Source organism: Meleagris gallopavo, chromosome 2 (assembly GCF_905368555.1).
Source record: "Meleagris gallopavo chromosome 2, MGAL_WU_HG_1.1, whole genome shotgun sequence".
NCBI classification, from domain to species: Eukaryota; Metazoa; Chordata; class Aves; order Galliformes; family Phasianidae; genus Meleagris; species Meleagris gallopavo.
This window is the reverse complement of record NC_139405.1, coordinates 77,205,290-77,233,039: the sequence shown is the minus strand read 5'-3', so window position 1 is coordinate 77,233,039 and position 27,750 is coordinate 77,205,290. Positions and strand designations below refer to the sequence as shown.

The following is a 27,750-nucleotide window of genomic DNA, read 5'->3' as shown; positions in this document are numbered from 1 at the left end:
AAGGAAGCTTTAAGTATATGCAGGCAGGAGACAAACTCCTAAAAGGCTCAGTGTTATCAGTGTACATGTTGGGCTTGGTGCTCCCTCAGGATTTGCTTCCTGAGCTAGCTGTAGCACTGCCACAGATGGAGTACAGCAGGATGGGGCTGATGCATGTTTCTTCATCGCCAGAAGGCTTTTCCTTGTTCCCAGATACTGATGAAGTGTCTACGCACATCATTCTGCAACCAAATACAATACTAATGTCACATTTACTCTGTATGGTCACAGTAGCAAATGAAGCAGGATGTGACAGAGACTTAACACCAAAAGCACCAATATTTTGTGACCAAAGATAGCTCTGTATTTGCAAAATCATAATAGGCATCATTTCAACAGATTGGGAAAGATTTTAATGTTGGAATGCGCAATTGCTCAGTCATATTCTGAGTAGCCACAGAAATCCAACTCACTCCAAAAACAAAAATGGTAACAGATTCTGTGTCCAATGAAAAAACACCATCACTCCTGTGAAAGGCAGGTAAGGACGCAGAGCAGAGATGGGACAATAGTCTTTCATTTCTGGCAGTTTCTGCAAAGCCCGCCCTCATGAGGATACCCTTTTTTGAAGCTGAAGGAATAATTATTTCAAACAACCATAAAACCTTGATTCTTCAAAACATTATCAGTTTCACAAAATATTAGATATGGTATACTAACATGAACGTGGTCTTTCTTCACTCACAGGAAGGAAGGTAAACATTAATGCAGAAATAATAAACATGATAAACATACAAGTTTAACAAAAACTAGATTTTGTATTTTAAAGTTGCCTTCTAACTTTATTAGAGCAAAGAAAGGACAGAACACACCTCAGAATCCATAACATTAAATATTTTAGATCCCCTCTTTGCTGCCTTTTTACTGTCTGATAAAGGTAGTATTGACTAGATATAACTTAGTCCAGCTAGATGTGAACAGTCACTCTTATAACAGAAGAATTTACTGGATGTAAAAGCTAACTCTGTCTTTGGCTTTGAATCTCTTCCAGATAGAAAGAATAACGCATGCTATAGCTCATTCTGCTTTGTATTGCCAGGAGATTTTCTTTAAGGTGTTGCACCATTGGAAGGTTTCTGTATATGTCTGATGGAAGGGAATTTGTGAAGAGTTTTCCACATAGGTGTCTGTGTTCTTCACAACTTCAGAAAGGCAACCTGTGAAAGAAAGCAAAACCAGAACTGTGGTTAATCTCAACACTGCAGAATCACACACACACACACACACACACACTTAGACTTACTAACTTAGAAAGTAGTTAGCTGATTGGAGACACAATCATATGTCAGGATTCTTATCTGACAAGGAAATTGTTTTGGATATTGAACTGGAAACAAGCACCAGATCACAAGGACTGATCACAAGGACACACACACACACACACAAGATGTTTAACTGAAATTACATATTACAATAATCTTTTCATTTAAAACCAAAACCACTAGTGCACTGAGAGAGAAGATGTTATATTAGAAACCAGTTACTTTTCCACCACTTTTTTGCCTAACATTTATTTCTCCGAAGATACTAACTTAGAAAGTAGTTAGCTGATTGGAGACACAATCATATGTCAGGATTCTTATCTGACAAGGAAATTGTTTTGGATATTGAACTGGAAACAAGCACCAGATCACAAAGACTGAAAAAAAGATGGGACAGATAGCATCATGTGAGGACAAAGTAAAAAAGACTACACGTTACACAACTGACTCCTGAAAAACACAAAAACACAGAAGAAAAAGAATGGGGACACTTCTTTTTTTGTATATTTTATAATGTATGAAATGCACTTATTCACTCCTCTAAGAATATTATTTGCAACAAAATGTTTTCCTGAACCTCTAGGCTCTCTTACTGCCCAATAAAATGAAAAATGTCTAAAGGAATCACTTTTCAGTGTCTGCATTTACATTTAATATCAATGCGAATGAGAAAAAGCATATCAGCTCATTCGTAAAGTTGACAGAGCTGACAAAAAATAGGCTAACACATGGAAATCATAAGCTCTTTAAAGAACACCTGCAACACATGAAGATGTTCAAGGAAGAAAGCTACTCAAAGTAAATAACATACAAAGTTCCTCCATAACCAAAGTTCAATATGAAGCATGTAAAATGACTCCCTTTATTGTATCCAGATGTTCTTAGATTGCTGTATGTTCTATATAACACAGACTGGCACTGTACACTTGTTTCAAAATGATGAACCTATGAGTTGGGCAAGTGGGACGGAGTGCTCTTCCCCCAGCTCTTCATTTAGCAGGATATTTTCTTTGCAAAATGGACAATTACCAGTCTGCGGTCTTCTAACAAAGTTCACAAATGCAGTATTTCACTGCAACCACTGCACTCTAGAAGAAAAATCATGTACCCGACAGCTACCTGATCTACAAATTGAGGTGTATCACTAAGTTAAGAATAAAAGTCACTTCCCTAATTCAAGGTTCGTGATATTGCCTATACCTCGACATATTACTTCCTTTTATCAATGGCTCAAAATAGCTATTTGCTAACCTCTGCTAAGACCTGACTTCTGTACTCCAGCATCCTTACTTATATTACAGGTAACGTTATTTTTTCATTTCATCTCCAGTACATCTTAAGATGATAATCTTACTCTGTCACTCTGTTCCAAATGCATTGCAGCACTCCGCCTTCTGCTGTAGTGCCAGAAATTGCTGCATAATGAATGAACATAAACTCCACATTTTCAGCATTTTAAAGAGATTCTGTAGAGTGGGAGCTATAGAGCATCACAGCCATACAAAGGATGTATCACACAAAGTCACGTTTTTCATAAACAATAAAACAACTACAACTTCGTTAAAAGCTTTTAGAACCAGGGTAAGTTAGGAAATTCAAACTAAGATATTCAGTTCTAGAAACTGTGCTCTCTCGGCTTTCCCAGGAAAATGCAAAATATCAAGCTTAAGCATTCTTCATACTACGTGAAAATGATGCTGAGCATTTAGGAAAAGCAACTTCACAGCGTGGTCAAACAAGTACACCAGGCTGAAAGCTACCAAAACAGAGGCTGACAATGTTCTTTTCTCAGCAGGGAGAAAGTAGATATGGGGCTACAGGTTTCAGTTGTTCTGAATCTCTCTCATAACATTTACTTTCATGGAGCATTTCACCATTTTCCTGATTTCTTATGATAAAAACCTCACAGAAAACAACAGTGGGGTGAAGACATTCAGTACTGAATAGGGCACTGAGTCACAGAATCATACCCCGAGGAGTAACAGGTAAAAGAAAAAAGGTATAACTTCAGAAGATATCTGAAAAGCTCTGGAGTCCTGACAAACTAGGGAGATAAAGGAGGATGGTTCCAGATGGCAGAAGCTGCTGCAAAGAAATCTGCTCTCCCCAAAATGGTAACACTGGGCAAATAGGCTGGTGTAAGAGAAGCAGAAGCGTGAGTAGAGGCAGTGAAACAATAAATTTTAAAGAAATGCAATCTGCAAATCCAGTGCATACAATCTGTTTTGTGGAGCTGACCATAGACAGAGGATATGCAGCAACAGAAGAAAGTTATTTTCTCAGCTAAGGAAAGGAAAAGTAGTTCAATCTCATTCAAGTTTGAAACTGTTCTTGTTTGTCTTCCCTTTAGAGGAAAGGAACCAAGTGTACTGTGCATAAGAAAAGATCCCTTTGTATGCCTCTAAAAGTTGAGGACGCAATTTCTAACACCTATGTCTCTTCCAACAATTAAACAGAAGTAGGTGTAAGATATACAACAGAATTTCCCTTCAGTATAAGAGAGGAAACTGTATACGTATGTTGCTCCAAAAGAAATGCCTTATATTTACTGCCATGGAAACTACAATGGATACAAAGAGCACAATAACACTATTGGATAGAACAAACTCAGCTATAGAACACTGTTGTTCAATGTAGTGGAATAGAAAATTGATAGGAAGGTTCAACCTCTACTGCCATATCACCAACATCCGTCTCTGACTTTGTGGGCCAACATAATAAAATAGGAGACATTACTTTCAGAGCAGCCCTTGTACTTCTGTCTACTCCTACATAATTATAAAGGAAAACAGCGAGTAGAAAGTAGTTACATATGCTTCAGTTTCAGAAGATAATTACCTGTTACACCTATAAGCCCTTCCTGAAATATGACTGTTCTGTTTTTGCTTTTCTGCCGCATACCAAAGAATAAAAGGCTACCACCAGGCTCCAGTCTGAGCATTAAATGTATAAAGCACTTTTTATGTTAATTGTTTCTTTTGAACATTAGATTCATTTTTAAACACTACCACACATGGTTCATAACACTGCAGTTTGTTTTAGAAGAAAGCAATTTACAAGCTCCCTTAAATCTTAACAATAGCAGGCAGATAATCTGGACATAAACTCCCATGCTATGGTTCTGCACAGGTGCTAGTGTGAAATCAAGTGTGACTGAATGACTCTAGAGGAAATTCTGATTACATGCTAGTGAAGCTACAGCCTGTAATCAACATCAAATGTTGTATTCATTACCACTCAAAATTGACAGATAACAGGTAATGCCATTCCATTCACATATGGACAGGAACTGAAAATCTTTCCTAAGAGGAAGTGGGCAGATCTCTGTTCCTAGATCCAGATGCACTGGTGGAAGCAATTAACTTCACAGGTTCAGAATCCCTCTGCTGCAGTTCCTCTCTCCCTGCAGAATGCCTTTTCAAGTTTTCTATTCAGCGTTTGGTAAAATCGGACTGGTAAGCTAAACTCTGGTCTATGCTAACCTCAGTGATTTATCCTAGAAACAAGAAAGGGAGGGCCCACAGAGACAATTCTGCTGGCAGACCACAGGGGAGAGACTAAGCTCTATATTTGAAAAGCTGAGAATAGCGTTTTCTTCCACAGGTGCAGCTGGATTTGGAAGATAACACACTCAAAACCTCAGACCAAAGCCTAATTCACAGACAGATTTGTACTGCCACAAAAGCTAGCGCTAAATGTTATGGTTTAAGCCTCAATTATTCCAGCTAATGGACCTGCTTGGGTGGCTGCAATTACAGTTATAATCAAGATGCCCTGCCCTATGTACACGCCTACCTTGAAACAAGAATCAGAAAGAGTGAAATAAACACATTTGTGAGTACAACTGAATCTACATGTATCACAAAACCCTTGTATTTAATAACACACCAGTACAACAGCAACATGCATAAACACGCAGAGAAAGCCATTATCTTGCCTGATTCATCTCAGCTCTGTAAAAGATGGATCAAAGAGTAGGAGGATTAAAGCACCCAAACCATGCCCTGGCCACAGCTCTATAGACACCTGGTTTCTGGTAAACTCAACTGAAAATAAATTTGGTGCTCCCATTCCTACTAACAAGAGAGAAAAACAGTCAAAAAAACACTGCTTTCTGCGAGGCACAATGGCGTTTATCTGCAACACCACCAGAAGCTGCTATGTCTGATAGCTATTACCAGCACCTTGAGAATTAGCAGCTACAGACAATGACTATTACAATTATACTAAAACTTAGAATCATAGAATTGCTCAGGTTGGAAAGGACCTTAAAGATCAAGTCCAACCACAAAACTTACGAATTTGCCTGCCTATCCACACCACGTAGGTGAGAACCAACATGTAAACTAACAGTTGGGGACCGAGTGCACAAATACCCGTTCCAGACACCAGTTTGAATGACTGGGCATGAAGCAGAGACTCGAAAAGGAGATTTAAGAGCACATTAATTGCTATATTTGCACCCTCTCCTACTAAATCCACAGATCCAAAAAAAGGCAGCTGTTTTTTCCAGACTACCAAATTGTTACATATTATACCTAGATATCTGAGACTGCTCCTGGGAAGGGCAAAGGCATTTTTAAACTCAAATCTAGGAAGAAAAAATAGGAGGAGAACACCACAGGGGCCAGAGATGCCACTACCTTGACAGCACAGGGCTTAGTTACTTCAAGATGGCCTCTAGTAAGCTGCAAGCTCCCCACCTATACTCTAGCTACCAAGTTGCCCTCAATTACACTGACATTTCATTCTCTTTTATCAACATTCCAGGCTCTGGGGGTGAGAGCTGAGCATTAAGTCACTGTGTGCCTGCTTCTCTTAGCCCACCCAGGTTGTATATGCAGAGCTGTCTACTCTAAAATCTCCTCCACAGCCACATATCCACTTATCACAACCTCTCAAAAACGATTGTATCAGGTCCTCTCAGACAGGGAAATGGCTTCAATGCTGCGTAATGAGATGTCTGGTTTTGAGTATGCATCTGAGCATTTTACACAGCTCAGTTTTTACACAGTTCCCCTTCCCTAGCATTTCTGACTCAGCAATCTGAAGAACCAATCTGTCCTCACAGCAGCAGTAAACTGGTAATTCTTAAATACTTTACAATGAAAACAAACAATTTCAAATGAAAGTATCAATAGAAAAATATGATTCTCTGTAAAAGGTCACAAAAAAAAATAATTACAGATACAGTTGGACAAACTGAGTTTTAAATATCTCGTCAAATAAGCTATAAAATCTAGCACCAGTATAAAGGCCCTCATGACTTGCCATTATGCCAGAATTTTACTGCAGACAGATGCCACATAAAATATACCCAGAACTCTTTCACAGCCAAAACATGGCAGCACAGTGCTGCACAAAGCTATGTGGTCATGGCAATAGGGCCAACAGAAGCAGAAGTTGTGAGACTGTTATCCTAACAAGTTCAAATCCTGCAAATTGGGACATAGGGAAACATGGAAACGCAGTTTTGCAGTCTGACCCGCTGACAATCTATGGGGCCCAGATTTGGGTGGGAAGGACACTTTGTGAAGGATTCTCATCTCTTTTACTTCCATGGGAGTTCTAGGCTTTCACAGTGTATGGGAACTACTGAATCACAGCCTGAACCCCTGACTGATCACCTGAGATAAGCAATGAGTCAGCCACAGGAGCACAGATGAAGGCAATTTACCTGTGCTGCTGGAAGGGGTGGAGCCTGGCTCCACCTCTCCTAGACCCATTTAAGAGCTGACTACCAGTGGGGAAGGATCTCTTCTGGAGATCCCTCCTTTATAGTTTTGCAGTGAGCCCTGGATGCAGGTAATCATTCTATCTATTCTCTTTTGGTATAATAACCTGCTTAGCCAAACTCTCTGGTATATTTCATAATTATAACATCTGTGTATTCATTGATTATACACATAGAATCAACAACGTTGGAAAAGACCTCCAAGATTATCTAGTCCAGCCATCCACCTACTGCTGGTATTTCCCCCAATAAATCGTGTTCATTAGTACAACATCTACATATTTTTTGAGCACCTTCTGGGATGGTTCCATCACCTCTCTGGGCAGCCTGTTCCAATGTTTTACCACTCCTTCGAAAAAGAAATTTTTCCTAATATCCAGCCTGAACCTCCCCAGGCACAACTTAAGGCCATTTCCCATAGTGCTATTGCTAGTCCTATTCCTTCAGCATAGATCTGATACCTTTTTAAGGTAGCAGAAGCAGTTTCAAGGAGTTCTAAGCTCTTATGGGAAACATACTTCTTGTCAGTGCACAACTGAAGTACAAAGAAACAATGGTAGCAACAAAAGCTATGGGGAAAACTTGGCTTCACAGAATCCCAGAATGGCTAAGGTGGGGAGAGACCTCTGGGTCTACCTGGCCCAACCTCTGTCCAAGCAAGGTCACCCAGAACAGGCCCTGGTTCACATTCAGGAGGCTTCTGAACAACTTAAAAGAGGAGACTACACAACCTCTGGACAACCTGTGCTAAACTGTGTAACTGTGTTCAGTTACCTACACAGCACAGAAGTTCTTCCTGATGTTCAGAGGGAAACACCTCTGTACTAGTTTGTGCTTGTTGCTTCAGTATACCTATCATCTAAAAAGCCAAATACCTCAGTACTGCTAAGAAGGGCAATTCAACTCCTGTACGGTATGAAAAGCATGTGGTGTGAGTCTTCACTGCAGAAAGAAACTTATTAGGATAATGTCACCTTGAGAAATCACTTTCTTCTTCTGTCTAAAATGGAAAAAAGCTGAAAGATAATCAGAACAACCAAACAGAAAGGGAATTAGATTCATTAAATTCAATTTTTCATGGAATTAATTGTAACCAAAGTGAGGATTTGTTTTTTAAATGATTTCTCAATCTGGTAATGCCCCTTCGAGATTTACAAAATAAGCAAGCCTTCTTTTACCTAATCCCTCCTAAAAGTATACAAATTCGCATAAGAAATGAATAAGAATGATTTGTGACAGAGATAAATGAGGGAAAAAAACACAGAGATTCCTGTGAAGTCCTAGGCTATGCATGTGTGCTGTAGGCTTTTAGCTAACATGACAGATGGACGTTGAAACTTGCCCAAGGAAGGGCAATCTTAAGAGGGAAATCTATAAGCAGCTGAAAAAAAAAAAAAAGTAGAAAATAAGTCTCTGTACATTTTAGTGTATTTGAAAACAATTTTTTTTGTTGATTTTTTTGCATAAAAATATTTTATGTGCATACCTGAGTTAAGTGGTCCATGTTCTTCATCATTTTTTTTCCTTAGATCTCAACATGAGAAGATCTGAAAACTCACGCTATTTTTTTTTTTTTTTGCCAAGCCCTCTTCAGCCTGCATTACTTTTATTTCTGCTGCAGACATTACTACTTTTGGGATCTAGCATTTTTACAGATGCAGAAACAGCAATATTATTTACTTTTGTTAGCCTTAATTATAGTTTCTCTCCTGAACACAAACCACGGTAGAGGATGGAACTTAGCACTAATACTGCATTGCAGTTACTGATTCAAATCCAACTAGGATGCAAAACCCACAGAATTTAGGATTTTCTTAGTCAACAACAGATTATGTTCACTTTTTACTATAATAACTACTATGCTGAAAATCAATCCTCAGGTAAGCAGGCAATCCAAGCAGCAGCACATGCTTTTCTGTACAAAATGATTATAACTGTTGTAGAAAAGACGTGTTTAAGCACCCTCATGTATGGGCAGTTGGGAGACACAGGTTAACATAAAACAAACAAGGCACTGCAGGCTGCTGTGTAAATTTACATCATGCCAGCTGTATGTTAAAACTAGGCATGCGTGAAGAGATCAATCTTTGGCAAACCAAACAAGAGCATGTGATGCAGACCCTAAAAAATTTTAGCCCCACCAGAAGATATGCAGAATGCTAACTCAGGGAAGGCTGTGTTTGCCAACTTTTCCAAGACCTGCCCCCTAATGCATAGCCAGCCATTCCACATCTCCAAACACACAGCATCCTTTGCTTCAGAACAGATTCCCAGAAGTTATTTCAATCTAAGGGTCTGCTGGGTTTTTGTGGTTCTCTGTGAAACACAAAGGTTTCTTTGCACTCCTTAGAACCTCTGTAAAGTGACCATTACCATCCATACCAAAACACAGATGCATCATTCCCACAAAGGAGTGGCACACTTTCTGCTACAATATCCAGCAACTGCAGCTCTTACAGTATTTAAGCAAGGAGGAAAAGAATGTAAAAAAACCCCTGTAGTCTGACTACATCTCTTAAAATAAGGGTCTAGACAGAGAGGTGCATGGAGATATTTTTGTGACCTAGAACCATGCATGTGGTACCTAATTCCAGAGGGACCAAACAGAACCAACTAAGTGGGCATCATTGGAAATACTACTTTAAAATATAACTCAATATAGTGAGCTGTAAAAAGGTCTAACACTGTCCCAAAGACTTAAAATTTGGTATTGTGACTTGCTCCTTCAAAAGCCAAGATGACTACCTTAATGGTCTACACAACAGCCACAGAAACCTTACATCTGAATCACAGTATCATCACACCACCTCTCTCAAATGAGCTGACAGGGCATGGAGATTTCCAGGTGAGAGAGCTGAGATCAGCTCATGTATGACTTTGACTAGATGCTGGTTTACCCAGATGGACAATGTTCTGGCCATTTGCATGTCTGCTGCTCTGAACTAGATGCTCTTTGGTGGTACTGTCTGAACATAATTTATTATGTGTCCTATCTATTGCATTCCAATTCTATTATGCCTTTCGGAGAAGGAAGTGCTCAAAAATGTGAAGGAGAAAGACTAGTTTTATTTCATTACTACACAGTAATATGCTTGGCTGGATTCTAAGTTGGCATTCGTCTCCTTTCTTCCTCTCCTTGTCCTGTCCCCTTTAGCCATGAAGTACCATGGAACTCACTAAAACAGGAAGGTGACTTTCACATTCTGCGACTTCCCAATCAGAGAAGAAAAATAAGTCTTCTTTTTTAGATCCAATTCTTCCTTTACCATAAACATACACTTCCAACATTATTCCCTAATATCAAAACATTCACCAAATTAACTCACATTCTTTCTACTCGCAGTCTTCCTATTTTAACCACTACCCCTAACATTTTTTTTCTTGCATCAATCAGTTCCTCTCCTCTAAACCCACACAATACTCCTTCAGTGAGGATTCACCTCCAAATTGTGCTATGACTCAGATATTACAGTAGGAGACAAGTGCACATGCAGTCTTGATCATATTGTTTCCTGAAAAGGGAGGAAAACAAACAAACAAACAAACAAAAAACCCAAACACAACAAACCACAATTATTTGCATTCCCGTTCCAGGAGCAGATAAAATCTGCAAGCCAGAATTTCTTTCAGGGCCTGGCTGCAGATTCCTGTTTGTTCCTTGTGTTTTCTGACTTTGTTATTGTCTTTTTCTCCAAATAGGAGAAAAATTGTAGGCTAAGATTATTTAGATCTTTGGCATAACACTGTGGAAAGTTAAAGAGAACAAGGAACTTAATTGGAAGTATAGGAAAAAAGAGGAAAAAGCTAGATCTCTTGCTAATAACTGAAACGTAGACAAGTGTTTACACAAAACATTCATAATTGGTGTGGTGCATTATCAAGGCTATCATACTATCAACTAAAAAGCAAAGTGATTTGGGCTTCCTCTTGCTACCCACAATCCCACTATAAGCAATACAATCATGTGCAGAAGAGAGTACAGGCAAGACACCAAAACTGTTAATGCTGTATGTCAATGTATTTTTGAATTCTAATTTAATGAACGTTTCCTTCTCTCTTTGTCCAAAGTCATTAACCTCGTAAGAGGACCCTACACCAAGGTGCATGAGAAAACCAGACAGGTACAGCCGATGCAGTGAACTATGGAGTAGCATCAGAAGTCACTCACCCTATCTTTAAACTGCCAAGAAAAAGTGTAATGAAAACTAGTGTAGCAAAGTGCTTTAAAAGTACAGGGATAACAAAGAAACAAAGCCAACGACTTCTCAACACTCTACCTGCTGATTGCCTGGTGAGAGAAGTTCCAGTTTATTTCTGCTTTAGTCTCCAAACTGTTTCATTTATATCCCCAAGGAAAACTTGCCAAAGCCTGTAAGCTAAGTAAAGGTCTATTATCTTCATCTCCTGTAATGTTTTACATTTGTGATGCCAAAGAAATCAGTGCACAGACCTAAATAGAGTTTTTAAGAGTCTCCCCTAGCAAAGGCTACATGAGCAGAGCACACTGTGATGCAGTAATGAAGCTGCTGGGACATCTTAACACGTGTACAGCAACTGCCACAGTGCCCAGCAGGGCCATCTCCTGCATGAACATCTATTTCTTCTGAGACCAAAACCAAATGCTGCTGGAAATACCATTTGAAGTTCCAAGATGATGTGGAGAGCAGGCAGAGAGCGTGACACAGAATAGATGCATTAAAGAGGTGTTTAACGAGAGCTATTTGGTTGTGCACTCACATTTACATGGAACAAATAGGGTCCAAACATGAGATCTACAATAAAACATAAGGATGAAGTAGAGGAGGTTAAAGGAGAACGTGACACTGCTGAGTAATACTTTGAAACTAGATAGTCTGAACAGGTGTCTTCGCTGGGTTATCTTTTGAAAACATTCCAGAAAGCTTCAGAAAGTAGCTGCTCAGATTCTTTTTCCTTCCTGGCAATTAAAACTGGAAAGAGAATAAATACTTCCCTGCATGAGGTATGAGAATTAATTAGTTTATGCATATAAAGGGGTATAAAAGTATCAACTACTATTTTTATTTTAAATAGCTTATTGGGACTACTGCATTCCTACCCCAGAGTTCAGATTTTGGCAAGAGATTAGGACTGAATTAAAAAGGGAACAGGTGCTTAGAAGATAATATGGTGGCAAATAAACACACTAGCCAAGAAAATGAAAGGAAAATAATTTAAAATGTGGCATTCATTTGTACCTTGTGACTTACAGAGAAATACAAACACAACCACAAAATACAAATAACAGTGAGATACTTGGAGAACATCTCTGCCAGATTCCTTCTTTTCGTGACAGTCTGAGCAGGGATGTCCTTCAGTTTCTGCTTGTCGTCTTTTCTCATGATTGCTTGTTAAAAGACTACATAATCAAAAAGCAAATTTCATTTATTTAATGCTGGGTGGGAAATGAAACTTCTTCAAAGCCTCAAAATGGAGCTTAACATCAGTAGATTTTTAACTGCTAAATTATTCCAGGCGTTTCTACAGTGGGGATCTCTGGCCTCAAGGATCTCTACAGCCATTACTGGGTCAGAATGAATTCTGTTCCTAGGGATTGAGCACATGCTTTTGCCAGCTGAGGTCAGAAGAAAAGCTGAAACTACCCATGTTCTGAATCAAACTCAAAAAAAAACAACCAAAACAAAAACAAAAAAACAGATGTTTTCTCAGGAAAACAAAAAGAGTTACTGACCTTGAAGTTTTGTAATAAAATACAATAAATCACCATCAGTGAGTATCAGTGACCATCGGTCACTTTCTCTCACTAAAAAGCAAAATTATTAAAAGTAGACCAAACATGAATCCTGCAAGTTATGTTTGCATTAATATGCTCTAAAAATTTCATACAACAGCAGAACTAAACAAAGCAATGATTTTGAAAGGCAAGGATTTATGAGGGAATGTTTTGCAAGATCTATGGTGTTTATTATTATTTTATTGCCATTCTCCAGCACTGTTTCATTAAGACCAGAATAGTAAGCTACAGGAACTCACAGCACTGTTGACTCTCCAGCTGGAGCTTTGAGGGAGGAGAGTATCATAAGAATTTTAAATAGTTGTCTAGACTATACTGAAGTCCCTCATGTCTTTCACCATTAAAAAGTTTTCCTGTAGCCTGTGGAACTACTGACTGAAGAATGTAGTAACATAATTTGTAAATGCTAGATGTTTACATTTCTGGTATTAAGTGATTCCTGCATTTTTAGAAGGTTTAATGCAATTATCTTTCACCTTGGTCTTTTTAAGATGCATCCCTTCTAAGTATTTATTGTCAGTAGGCACCCACGAGAGAACAAGTTTTTAAATTAGCAAGATATTAAGGTTGGTTTTTAAATGACAGACAGCAAGGGACTCTCTATTTGAAAAGAATACTGAAGAAAACTATTTTGACCTGATACAAATTCACACGTCCTTTAGATTCTAATGACTTAATCAGTAATAACAGCAACATTCAGAAGCTGAACTTGGTTCTGTTCTGTATCATTGATTCTGCGTATACATTTGAACAACTCTGAACAGGTCAATTTAACCCAATTGTCCAAGAGAGGCAACTATTAATGTGGTGAAGCGCTTATGGGACTCAAATCTAGATTCACAAATGGCTTATGTGTCTCTATCACTAACAGAGAACAGAGAGAATCGGCTAACTGCACACTTACTGTCCATTGGGAGTATTCCAAGAATTTTGATGAATGTACCAATGATAATTTTTCAAACCAGTGGATAAAAATGAATTGGTCTTCCAAAACGAGGAGTCATGAAAGGAACTGAAGAGATTTTAAGGTGGAGCTTGACTAACTGATGATACAGGACATGTTACCTGCAATAGCAGGGGACTACACTTGATAACACATGAGAGTTCCAAGTGGTCCTTGCTGTAAACCGCTGTAAACCTGATCACAAAAACTAGGATAATGATGTTTTTTTCATCAGATTCTCATGCCAGCCTGTTGACACAGCACTTACATTGGGAAACGCAAGTTAATGCTTAGCAAGCAGATACAAGATGGACCACGTTCTCTTGTATGGGAATAATAATTTCCACTGTAGGGGTAGGATTGACCTTAAAGGACATAATGACCAAATGACCTTTGACATAACATAAATCAGATGATCTTTGAGCCTCAGAACCCTAATATTCTTCTCTTCTCAGTAAACCATCACTACCAAAAAATCAGAAAACAAAAACACAGAGGCACTTAATAGTTCAAAAACAGATCTCTCATTCCAAGCAGTCTTTTTTTTTTTTTTTTGGTCTCCAAAAGAAATATCAAAGATTATACAAAAATGTCAGGGTAGCTTTCACTAATTTATTTCCATACAGAAGTATGCTTTTTTTTTTTGGTGGCAATTTATGCCATGAGCAAATGCTCTTGCAAACCTCCCTCCCCCGCTGTGCTGGCCCAACCGTTGAGACAAATGTATAGTCCCCATATCATGCAGAATAAGCAGAGGGAAGAGGCAAGATGACATGAACAAGAGGCTAAGAGAGATGGAAGAGCCATCTTACATAAAATCTAATAATTTGCTGCTGAATATAAAATATTTCTATAGATACCGCAGCAAGCGGTGCTAATGTACAAGCCATTAAAATACTCAAAATAAAACTATAAGCAACATCACGTGAATGAACACTGAGTGGACATGGTATTAAAATATCTGGAAAAGCACCCTGAAGCAGCATGTAGACAGATTTTATAGTCATTCAGGCTTTATCCAAATATGTTCAATAAACAATAAAGAAGGAGACAGCCTGGACAGGCTGGAGAGCTGGGCAGTAAGAAACCGGATGAGGTTCAACACAAGCAAGTGTAGGGTCTTACACCTAGGGAGGAAGAATTGCATGCACCAATACAGGCTGGGGGATGAGCTGCTGGAGAGGAGCTCTGCAGAGAGCGACCTGGGCGTCCTGGTGGACGACAGGTTGGCCATGAGCCAGCAGTGTGCCCTCGTGGCCAAAAAGGCCAATGGCATTCTGGGGTGCATTAAGAAGAGCATGTCCAACAGGTCAAGGGAGGTGATCCTCCCCCTCTACTCCGCCCTGGTAAGGCCTCATCTGGAGTACTGTGTCCAGTTCTGGGCTCCCCAGTACAAAAAAGACAGGGATCTCTTGGAAAGAGTCCAGCAGAGGGCCACAGAGATGGTGAAGGGCCTGGAGCATCTCCTCTATGAAGAAAGGCTAAGTGAACTGGGTCTGTTTAGCCTTGAGAAAAGACGACTGAGAGGGGACCTGATCCAGGTTTATAAATATCTGAGGAGTGGAGGGCAGAGTGGTGAGGCCAGTCTCTTTTCAGTGGTACGTGGAGACAGGATGAGGGGAAACAGACATAAGCTGCAGCACAGGAGGTTTCGCACGAATGTGCGTAAGAACTTCTTCACGGTGAGGGTGACGGAGCACTGGAACAGGCTGCCCAGGGGGGTTGTGGAGTCTCCTTCTCTGGAGATATTCAAGTCTCGCCTGGACGCCTACCTGTGCGACCTGGTGTAGGGAACCTGCTTTGGCAGGGGGGTTGGTCTCGATGATCTCTAGAGGTCCCTTCCAACCCCTACAATTCTGTGATTCTGTGAAGGAAGGTTTTTCTATTATATCATATTCTTCAACTTGTGGAAGTTATTTTTATATCTGAGTCATGGAAGATAGGTAAATGATCCTGTTTGCCTTCCCCGATCTCCAAGCAATGGCATTTGCTCTCTCCAAAGAGCTCCACTATTTGTTCTAAATGGTGAGGAGCCCATGCCTTTCAGGAGGTAAAAACTACAAAAAAAAATTAAGGGGGGGAAACACAAACAAACGAACAAAAAAAATCACGCATTTGCGTGTATTTAATTAAAGACACCACCTCCCAAGAAAAGTCTCAGAGTTGGATTTCTGAAGCTGATCACAAATTAATCAACACCTCTGCGCACCCTCTCTCTACCTTCACTCTTACTTACCTACTTCATTTCAAAAAGGAGTGCAACAGCTCTTAAATAGAGGACTGTGTGCATTGTGACGGAAACAAAGGCTTCAAGAAAAACAAAAATACAGTTAGTAATAGCTGCTTTCTTTCATAGACAGTTTACACTGCACACAAACAAACTGCTCCTCATGTATCATCTTTTACAGCCTCTCTTTCCTTTCTACTTTTGCAGTGCTTTGATTAAAATTTGAAAATAATCTCCCTGGATCGTGCACCATGTTTTTAATTTTTTCTGGCAAGTGCTGCGTGCAGCTTTTGTCTGTAATAGTAACAGATTGCCCAAGGACACACACACTGAGTCATGGGAAGAGTCAGGATTTCCTGGCTCTTAATCCTGTCTCAGATGAGGTCTCTCACATTACCAGTTTTAGGGGCCAGCAGATGCAGGGAAGAAAGAAGATGAGAAAGAAAGGGAAAGTGAGATACTGCTTTTAAGGTAAGCAAAAATTGAAAAATCAGAAAAACAAATAATAAAAACACAGCTTCTTTCCCTACTCAGTTTCAGGTGACTGGTGTAACAGTAATCACAAGATCTGCTGAAGAGCTTAAATCTGTTTTTAAAAAATGTAATGGATGAAATAGGAAAAATAGCACGAGGCAGCAAAATGAAATTAAAAAAAAATGAGGCTTTTTAAAACAGAAATAAAATAAACAATTTGCTTAACAAGCAAGGAACCAGAGGGGAAAGGAATTTACATGCTGTCAAGATGAGGGGATGCAGGAAGCTCATTCCTCTCAGATAAGCGAGCAGCAGTAATAGCATGTAACCACCCCGGAACTGCACAAAAAAATCTGGGGTGGTTGATCTAAGTAACCTGTCTCACTGCTTTCTTGAGCAGAATTCAAGACCATTCTGCAGGCTACACTAGCCTGTTTAGCTGTGGAAGCCAGTTTCCTCAAAACCACCTACAATTAGCAAGAGATGAGGAACATTCAAGAGCCAAATATAGATCATGCAGAGGTGATGCATCAGCAGCTTGCAAATAATTAATACCCATCCTAATAATGCCACCTACTCCAAATGACTGTGCAACAGTTTACAAGACCCTTAATGTCACAAAAGAATAGGAAAATAATTTTTCATCCCCACAAAAGTAGGTCACCCATCAAATTCTGTAAAAGAATCCAAGCAAAAAAACAAATGGGTTTGAGGCAAGTTGTACTTATTTATCACAGCAAAGCACAGCTCACACGTGGACTTTGGTAGCACTCTGGCTGACTGGCTGAAATGAGAGCCATTTCAAAATAAAATGGATGTTTAAACAGTTGTGCTGGTAAAAAGCATAACTGATACATACTTTATGGAATATTTAGGAGCTGCTTGTCTCAGTGGGTGGGATAATAAGATTATACTAAGACTGCTGCCTTGGAATACAGGTAACTCAAAATTCATGCATTGTATTACTATCTGCGTTTACTGAAAAAGGTCCTGTAACTCATACACTCATCTTAACCCACAATGAAGAGATCTAGAGCAACATCCAACAGGTACAGTCACAGCCCTACATTGTAGGAATGCAAACAGTGTCTTTGGGTCCCTTGCTCTCCTAATTAAACAAAAGTGTAACAACAGCTACTGCAGTAAACAGGAAACTAATTTAGCAGAGGATGAGAAGCAAATATTTTGAATTTTGGATGGTCCATTGTGGAGCCAGGAATCAGACTTGATGACCCTTGTGTGTTCCTCCCTTCAAATTCAGGACATTCTGTGATTCTAAGTGAGTAAGTGAGCCAGCCGGTCTTCATATCAAGACTCTGAGGGAGGCACAAGCAGAAAGAGCAGCAGCAGCCTGAATATCACCAGGAGTGCTGCTGACAAAGGAAACACGGAAAAGGCTGAGATACTGAACACCTTTGCCTCATTTTTTACTGGTAAGAATGGCTTTTAAAAATCCCAAAGCCCTTGAGATCAGTGGGAAAGTCTGCAAAAAAGATGATTTAGCATTGGTGAAGGAGGACCAGTTTGCAGAACACTTAAACAATGAGGACATAGATCTACATTAGAAAAAGCACCAGTCTGAGGAAAGTGATTCTTCTTCTCAACTCAACTCTGGTAAGGTCAGATCTGGAATACAATGTCTAATTTCAAGCTCCCCAGTACAAGAAAGGCCATAAGAACAGTGAAAGGCCTGGAGCACCTCTCCCATGAGGGAACGCCAAGGGAGCTGGGTCAGCTCAGACTGGACAAGACACCTCAGAGAGGATCTCATGAATGTCTTTAAATACCTGAAAGGAGGAAATGAGTGAAGAAGAGAGAGCTAAACTCTTTTTTTTTTTTCCCTCTCAGCAGTGAGGGTGGCTGAACAGTTAAAGCTGCCAAATAAGGTTGCAGATACTCAATTGCATAATATCTGAAAGGTAACTTTTCTGGGATACCTGCTCTAGCTGACTCTACTTTAGCAGGTGCTTGGAGGAGATATCAAAAGATCACTTCCAACCTCAATGAATCTGTGCTTCATATATATTTCTGATGTATATATTTTTAAAGGAAACAAGCTCATTTAGAACACTGGTCATTAAGGCATCCTTCAAGACAGTTTTCCAATGGTTCTAAAACTCTTCAGAACAGATTTTTTCCCCACTTCAGTCTATGCTGGTTTTGGGTGGATTTAGATTAACTGAAAATTCCACTTTCCCTCACCAGTTAGCTCCCTAAGCTTCCTTTTACACACCAACTTCTTTCCTTAACTTGAAATATATTTTAGTCAAAAAGACAGGGAATACTTCTGATCTTTACATCATCTTGTAGCTTTTGTTTACTCCCCCTTTCATATCCTCTCTTCTTTATATTACAACACGCAGGTCCTTCAATTCATAGTTCTGTGCAATCCGTATTATTCTCTTCAAGCTTCTTCTCCTCACTATTTCCGTCAGCTTTTATTTTTTCCCAGCAATGAATTCTTTCCCGCTTCAGATGAAAATAACAATTAGACTTCATTATTATGAGACCTTCTCTTGTAGTGATAAAAATCTTATTATTCAAAACAAAGCTAACACTATCCCTTTAAGTGAGATTTTCATTTTTTTTTTAAATCACCTTTTTTGAAAACACTAATGACCTTCAAAGATAATCAGTTTTTCAGCTTCTTTCTTTCTATTCCTATTCTTATTTTTAATCCAATTTTACTATCAAGGACAAGTATATATGAACAAATTATTCAATAGTCATAGCTCCCTTGAGCTATAATTTTGGATTACTGAAGTGCAATTATTATAACACATTGGTCTGCTCTAAGACTTTCAAAATACTGTTTAAAACTCCTTCCTTAGAGCAAGACTACTAAAAAATGCTATTAAAACCTAATTTACCTGCATTATAAAAATGAATAAATTTTGCACTTCACAATATTCAATGAATGAAAACCAGCATAAGATAGCAGAAATGTAGACAGACGATAATTAAGAATATAGGTAGAAATAGGCAAGATCTAAAGTTGAGGATCATAGCACATCTCAATGAAATAACTTTGAGAAACTTTATCCATTTCATAAGTTAAACACCAAGAATTAGCAAAGACTGAAACCTCATGTTTCTGTATGAAAAAAATCAGTTTTATTGAGTCTGCAGAGGTGGAGGGAAAATAGAAGAACAGTTTGCCTCAGACATTATTCTGGACTTCTGTAAAGCAGAAGTCCAGCAGCCTGGTCTAGTGGTTGGTGACCCTGAACATAGCAGGGGGGTTGAAATTAGATGATCACTGGGGTCCTTTTCAACTCAGACCATTCTAAGATATTCTAGGGTGAGACTGAGAATAAACTTAGAAGGCTTTTAGCACGAGACAATTTGAACAAATATTTTTATTCACTTTGACCATTTGCCACATTTCACCTATTTGTACCCCAAATTTGAACACTATACAAATCCTACTGCACTACGTAAACTCAAAAAAGGCTAGGTACGTTCCAATTCCCCAAATCCTTATATTCCTCGGTAAGCTAAATTAAGTGAGCACAGTTGTCTGAAAACATGAGGGTTATTTATTTTTTTTAATAACAGAGCGGATCCTTCCTACCCTCTAATTATTTTAAACAATTTATTTTTCTATAACTGACTCCTTAAAATAGGCTTTCTAGTCTTTCAACATCAGAAATAATTTTAAATACCTTTTTATCACATCACATATATATTTTACACAGTTGCAGATACATGTTCACCGTATAATACACAAAGTTCAGGTAAAGAAAAAATGCTTTCCGATTTTCCTTTTGCTTTATTTCTTTTACTTTAAACTTTTCGTTTGAAAGACAGACAGATAGAAAGACAGGAGAGAAAAGCACAGACCTTGAACACCAGGAATGAAATTAAATTTGTTAACTGCTAGAAGCATGAAGCGTTAATGAAATAGTACTGGGAAATTTTCCCCTTATGAGGAACATTTATTCAATGTTAATTAAATTCTTTTATTCAAAATCTATACTTACCCAAGCATAAAAATATTACATCATATCAATAACTTCAGAGTGAGGAAGTACTATACTATAAGCATCTTTTTTTTTCCCCAGCTAGTGAAGACTTTTAATCATTTATATTGTTTGAAGTGCTGAAAGAAACATAAGGGAGGGAAAAAAAAATAAAGAAATCTCTGCATGAACCAGCAACCACAGATAGTAATTCGTCTAACAAATAGTTACCAAAGACTAGCTCCAAGCATTTTCTTACAAAGTCCACATCCAAAAGTGTTAATGAGGAACTTTCAGAGAGCCCATAATAATTATTTCTCTACAATATATTCAGCTGTCTGCTTCATTCATTTGCAGCCCAGTTCTGCGCTACTGAAGCCAGGAAGAGTTTTGACATTAACTTCAAAAGATTGAGGTTCTTACCTAAAATGTTGAACTTAGATGCATTCACGCAATATGAAACAAATAAATTAAAGCAAATCTGCAACTATTAAGAGATCATCTCTAGCATTTTTAAGCCTATGAGAAACAGCCTCCTATATTTTTGGATGGACACCCACAAGAGATAACCAGTGTTCAAAATCACTAAATATTTATTTCAATGAGAACTGTAGGTAATCTGAAGTACACCAGGAATTCATACTAGGATGGCCAAAAATGGACTGACAAATCACTTCTGCATAAACAAAGCAGAACATGAAACTAAGATCATGTCTTTAAATGAAATTCTTCTTGCAACTTACAATTTCTTCAAAATGATTACCTTTTTGTTAAAAAAAAAAAAATGAAATAAAGGTTATGGATTGTTTGGGAACTACTTCAGAAAATGCAGACATTCAGTTGTTTTGCAAACTATCTGACTGTAGGTTGAGAAAGGAATATAAACCAGCAGTGTAGCATCTGCACTTCAGTGAAGTATCATTACTGTAACCATTATTAGCAGTGTTATAAAAGAGTCTTGACTTTTGCATTGTTTCATGTTAGGAATGTATGCTCTGCCTTGACGGGAAGGGTTTACGTAAAACAGTTATGTTTCAGAAGGGTTTTCTTTAGCTTCCAAGCTACAATTAAATCTCCCTTACCCCACACACCAAATAGCCATTTCGTTTCAAATCTAGTCAAACTGTGGCCTCACCCATACTTTGGCTCCTCTTAGAAGAGGTCAGAGCAGCAGTACCTTGCTAGAACACTTTTCCAATTCCAGTTCTCCAATAGCATCAACACTTGAGCAGAGAAATTTAGGCAAAATTTTTATTCACTCACACAGATAAACTCTTGAGGGTTAGCTGTGTATGTCAGATGGATTTAATTTCATTTGCTGTTGAATTTCTTCTAAAATTCCACATTAAACCCTTTAAAATGAAAAGCTTCTTACATTTTTCACTGCTGCCAATATTAAGTCTGGATTTTAGAAAGAACATTATGTGAGAGGGCAGGAATGAGTAGAAAATAAGAGAAGAGCAGGAGAGCAAAAACTTACAGAAAAGAACACATTAAATTCTATAGGCAGTACTTAGTTACATCCTAGATATCACCTTAAAATAGAAAAAGTAGTCACTAATGGAATATATCCCCAAGATAACCACACAGAATAGACACTTGATTAATTAAACTAGTCACTAGCTACTGCTCTATAAAAATATAGCTAAAAATGTATTTTCTTCCTATGGAAGCAGAGAACGTAACCTGAATTCAGAACACTTCTGTGTGTTCAGCAGAAAGTTGATACTATCCAAAGTAGGATATAAAGCCAGGCTGTTCACCTCCCAGCTTGTTTTTCTACCTTACCTAGATATATGCAAATACAATTAGACAATCTTAAGTACTAAAAGTTAAGTTTCTAACCAGTAAAAAGGCATAATGAATTACAGGGTTGTCTCCCCATAAGTGGTACAGAAACAGTATGTAATCAAATGACTTAGTGACACGGAAATACCACTGTAGAAAGCCTAAGTGGTCAACAAAGAGGAAAACAAAGCAGTCCTAGAAACTGAGTTCTTAAAGTATGGCAGATGACGAATAGAATAAACTTTGTAAGAAAACATCACTAAGAATAAGCAGCAGGCATTTTGGTGAGTTAAAACAAAAATTTGTTAGCTAATCATACTGTATTACACAATGACAGTTTTTTTTGTTACAATAGGACATCTAAATAGGAACAACAACAAAAAAGCATCAAAGACCAGAACACCAAGAGCAGGAGAAATTCTGTCTAAAACTGAATTACGCAGGCAACGTATTTTATTGATAAAAAAAGAACTAGAGTTAGTGGTAGTAATTGCAGAAAGTGAGAACATCTGAACTGTACAATGCCCAGCATTTTTGAAGCTTGTATTTAGGAACACCAGGCATCCTGCAAAAAGTTGTAGGAGGACTGAACAGCCAAGCTAGTCAGTAAGATTAAAACAACATTTTCATTTGTACAAGTTTGCAGGAAAGACTCTTTTTCATGTAGCCAGTGTGCTTAATATTCACTTTTCTTCTATTTTCCTGATAAATTCAAGCTCACTAAAAGCAACAGAAAGACTGACCTCTTTAATTCATAATGCCAAAGCTCATAAAAATAATGAAGACTGGCAACTGCCATGTTAGAATAGTCTCTTTCCCTACAGATTGATTTTATAATTTATGTTAATGATGTGGAAAATATTTTCATATTTATTTTCCATAAGGCAGAATCATTTCCTATTTCACTTGTCAAGCTGCTGGAAGACAGATAAAGAAACATTAAACAGAATGCCTGGCGCAAATCCAACCACCTGATCACATTCTGCCCACCCAACACTCCCTGTGATCTCACTTGGCTACTGCCTCTTCAGATTACTGCAAGTTTTCCTACATACTCTTAAATGATTTTCTTGAGGTGAAACCTGGCAACAACAGCTTGCTGTCAAAGACAAACTGATTTCAGTAGGCTGTGTTGATACCTACATCTCCTTTTGCCCTTCTCTTTCTTCTTCCTGTAGAGTATTCCAAATCTTATTTTAGGAGCACCATGAAAAGCTATTCATACATAGAACAATTTTCTCTAATTCAAAAGTAGTGGAACATAGTACAAACAAATGGTTGCAGAACTGGTTTTCTTACTGGTCAAACCAGCAAGAAACCTTAGAGAAGATGGAAATAATCCAACTTTTTTTGTAGTCTGTCAGAATTTTGCTGGTTTGTGTCAATAGGAGCTGCTTATCTCTTCCATTTTCCTTTATGGTTTTCCCGTGTCTCTGAACAGACAGCAATTTGATACATATATCTCCCAAACCTATATTTCTTCCCATTCTAGCCTTCCTAAACTCAAATAAAAGTTTTCCTCCCTAACAAGCAAGAGCTTTCAAGCTCTACCATCTGTCACCAGCCATCAGACACAGATCAAAGACCCATGATATAAGCACAGATTCAGAGCCCAGTGCTCTCTTTACTGACACTGCAACACAATGATGGGCTTCTATTTCTGAGAAGGCAAACTGTATGTTTCTCACTGGAAGCATTACTGACTTCACCAAAAGATCCATTCCAGACTCATTTTCAACTGACAATAATAAAAAAAAGAGCTTAACAATCCTCTTCCCTTCCATCCACCATGTACTTTATCACAGACAAGTCACTGATTCAGTTATTACGCTCCAGCTTTGCAGATGTCTGTATATTTGTCCATTTGTCCCCTTGAAGACATCATTACCATTTCCAACTCCTTAACACTCTTGCTCTGAGTGCCTTGGCAAGATGCCCTGCCTGCTAACATAATACTAGGATTCAGCAACATCCTCTTTCAGAATCCCTCAAAATCTTGTTATCTGTGATAATATACCTACTACAGCCTACAGCTGCAATCTCAATACCTTTGATTCCATCTGTTTTTAAAGCACTTGTAAGTCTACTAAGAAGCATCCTTATACATACACCTCTCTCTTGCAGATATTAACAAACTTCTTAAGTAGCTTCAAAGCTTCCATTTAGACTCATACGGAAATTGGAACAGAGTGTGTCATAGTTTTCCATGGCAATATCCATTCAAAGCGTAACAATGTGAAACCTTAAGGAAAAATTTCCGTTATATAATCACTGCTGTCCAGTGACTCGGTATGATTTCCAAACTAACAGTTGACCGCCAGGCCCTATGCAGCTGATAGCAATATTTCTGAACCTTGTTGGCTAGGATATTGGAACTTAACTAATTAATAATGAATTGGACACAGCTAAGACTAACTCAGGTAAACTGAAGTTTTGGAGGGAAGCAACCCAAAAAGATTACCTATAAACCATGCAAAACATTCACAGCAACATTCGGCCTTACACATGGCCATGAATTGTGAGCTTACTTTTGAGTCAGAAAGATGACATTCTCAGTTAAGACACAGAAATGGGTGTGCTAAAATGCATCAGATATCCTGTATGAAGGTTCCCCAGTTCAAAAAAGACAGGGATCTCTTGGAAAGAGTCCAGCGGAGGGCCACAAAGATGGTGAAGGGCCTGGAGCATCTCCCCTATGAAGAAAGGCTAAGTGAACTGGGTCTGTTTAGCCTTGAGAAAAAACGACTGAGAGGGGACCTGATCCAGGTTTATAAATATCTGAGGTGTGGCGGCCATAGCGGTGAGGCCAGTCTCTTTTCAGTGGTACGTGGAGACAGGACGAGGGGAAACGGACATCAGCTGCAGCATAGGAAGTTTCGCACGAATGTGCGTAAGAACTTCTTCACGGTGAGGGTGACGGAGCACTGGAACAGGCTGCCCAGGGGTTGTGGAATCTCCTTCTCTGGAGATATTCAAGTCTCGCCTGGACGCCTACCTGTGCGACCTGGTGTAGGGAACCTGCTTTGGCAGGGGGGTTGGTCTCGATGATCTCTAGAGGTCCCTTCCAACCCCTACAATTCTGTGATCCTGTGATTCTGAATGTACATATTTAGGTGCATAAACATGGGTATTTGACTGGTCTCTTTTCATAACACATTCATGATAAACACTCTTCGGGATTTTTGTATGTTCATAAAGAACATAAACTCTCACTCTGTGTCTAATAGCATGTTACAGACAAGTACTGGATAATTAGGGCATCAGAGAATGGCTACACTTTTAGATGACAAAATGATTTGGGAAAAATCAGATCTTTCACAACAGAAGCAAACAAAAAAGGAAATTAAATGAGTGATATCAATCCTTTTCAATCCAAATTAGTTTCATCTTCATCCCTTTCAAGCAGTTGAAAACATGGGCTGTATCAAGCTATCTAAATGGATTCCTGTAATCAATTTCACATTCCTGTCTAAACAACTAGTAACATATTTGTATAGACTAAGAAAATGGCAATGAAATGTATTATCAAATGCTGATATTATACCGCATTCCCTAGGTCTGTTTTCTCAGTACAGAATCATCACAGGAGCATTTGACTTGGAAGGGACCCTCAAAGGTTATCTAGTCCAATTCCCCTGCAATGAACTCATAAGCTAGAGCCCCATCCAGCCTGACAATTAATGTCTCCAGGAACGGGGCATCCACCGCACCTCTGGGCAACTCTGTTCCAGTGCTTCACTATTCTTATTATAAAAAATATTTTCCTTATATCCGGTCTGTATCTCCCCTTCTTTAATGTGAAACCATTTCCCCTTGTCCATCACAGAAGGTTCTGCTAAAGAGTCTGTCCTCTTCTTTTTTATATCTCCATTTCAAATATTGAAAGGCTGCTCTCATGTTTCCCTAGTACCTTTTCCAGGCTGAACAGCCCCAGCTCTTTCAGCCTGTCCTCAAAGGAGAGGTGTGTTCCTCCCCTTGGCTCATTTTTGTGGCCCTCCGCTAGTTGGACTCCAACAGGTCCATGTCTCTCCTGTAATGAGGACTCCATATCCATATCCGGATGCAGTACCTCATCTGAGGTCTTATCAGCACAGAGTGGAGGGGCAGGATCATTTCCCTTGACCTGCTGGCCACACCTCTTTAGATGCAGCACAGGGTAGAGTTGGCTTTCTGAGCTACAAGGACACACTGCTGACTCACGTCTAGCTTTCCATCCATCTACCAGTACCCCCAAGTCCTTTTTGGAAGGGCTGTGCTCAATCCTTTCATCCTTCAGCTTCTATTGACAGCAGGGGTTGCCTCAAACCAGGTACAAGACTTTGCACTCGGAAATGCATGAAAGTGAATACTCAGCTTTTAAAATCCACACAGGTTTTTGTCGTTGGAGTGTAGACTGGGACAAATGAACAAAAATGAGTTGATTTCTCAGGCAGATCACCCCTTCCAAGCAAGAAGAAGATATCTCTAGAAAAGGCAATTGTCTGTACACTACACGTACACGGCTTCTCACTTTTAGTTTTAGTTTTGGTTTATACGTGACTGAATTTCCATTAGCCTGAAACCAAAGAAATGGGCAACTCCCTTCCATTAGGGACAGCATAGCCATACCAGACCGTAGGTAAATGGGATAATACCTTCACACCAGCACCTCTGTAGCAGCACCAGAATTCATAAAGCCACAGTGCAGAAATGACTGCCTGTCCCGCAGGTATGGATTAGTCACATCAGGGACATACAGGGGAAATACAAAACACTGCTCAACATGCTATAGCATATGGAGAACATCTGTGTTGAACACTTCTCAGGTAAGAGACACTGAGTTAATGAAGTTTATGAAAAATCAATAGTAGGAAATATTTGTGGTTATGGTTCAACTAAGACTTCAAGCTGGTACATAATTACAATTGAAGCAAAAACAAAAATCAACTCGAGGTCCTGAGAGAGCTTGTCAAAAAAAAAAAATTCAATATTTTCAGTATTCAAGAAATAACATGGACCTCTTAGAGATACCTGTAAAAAGCGGAGGGCCACAAAGATGGTGAAGGGCCTGGAGCATCTCCCCTATGAAGAAAGGCTAAGTGAACTGGGTCTGTTTAGCCTGGAGAAAAGAAGACTGAGAGGGGACCTGATCCAGGTTTATAAATATCTGAGGTGTGGCGGCCATAGCGGTGAGGCCAGTCTCTTTTCAGTGGTACGTGGAGACAGGACGAGGGGAAACGGACATCAGCTGCAGCATAGGAAGTTTTGCACGAATGTGCGTAAGAACTTCTTCACGGTGAGGGTGACGGAGCACTGGAACAGGCTGCCCAGGGAGGTTGTGGAGTCTCCTTCTCTGGAGATATTCAAGTCTCGCCTGGACGCCTACCTGTGCGACCTGGTGTAGGGAACCTGCTTTGGCAGGGGGGTTGGTCTCGATGATCTCTAGAGGTCCCTTCCAACCCCTACAATTCTGTGATTCTGTTAAAAGGTAGCTGATGGTGAACACACAGCCTGGCTAGCATGATAAGATTCACCTTAAAACACTTAATGAGCAGATGAGAAAAACAAG

At 39.1% G+C, this 27,750-nt stretch overlaps 1 protein-coding gene across 2 annotated transcripts in view; it reads right to left on the bottom strand.

The window, feature by feature from the left end:
• Nucleotides 1–369: 369 nt before the first annotated feature.
• UBE3D (ubiquitin protein ligase E3D) overlaps nt 370–27,750 on the bottom strand; it is a 76,295-nt gene continuing 48,914 nt past the window's right edge. Inside the window, exons 10-11 of one of the 2 annotated variants that reach the window (XR_014881500.1) lie at nt 20,436–20,554; nt 370–1,196 (exon numbers count right to left, since the gene is read on the bottom strand). Coding sequence is in view for 1 of the 2 variants with exons in the window: in XM_085217730.1 (XP_085073856.1) it covers nt 1,176–1,196 (21 nt within the window). In the remaining variant the exon portion in view is untranslated. The remainder of the gene's footprint in view (nt 1,197–20,435; nt 20,555–27,750) is intronic. The other variant, XM_085217730.1, reaches the window with a different exon arrangement.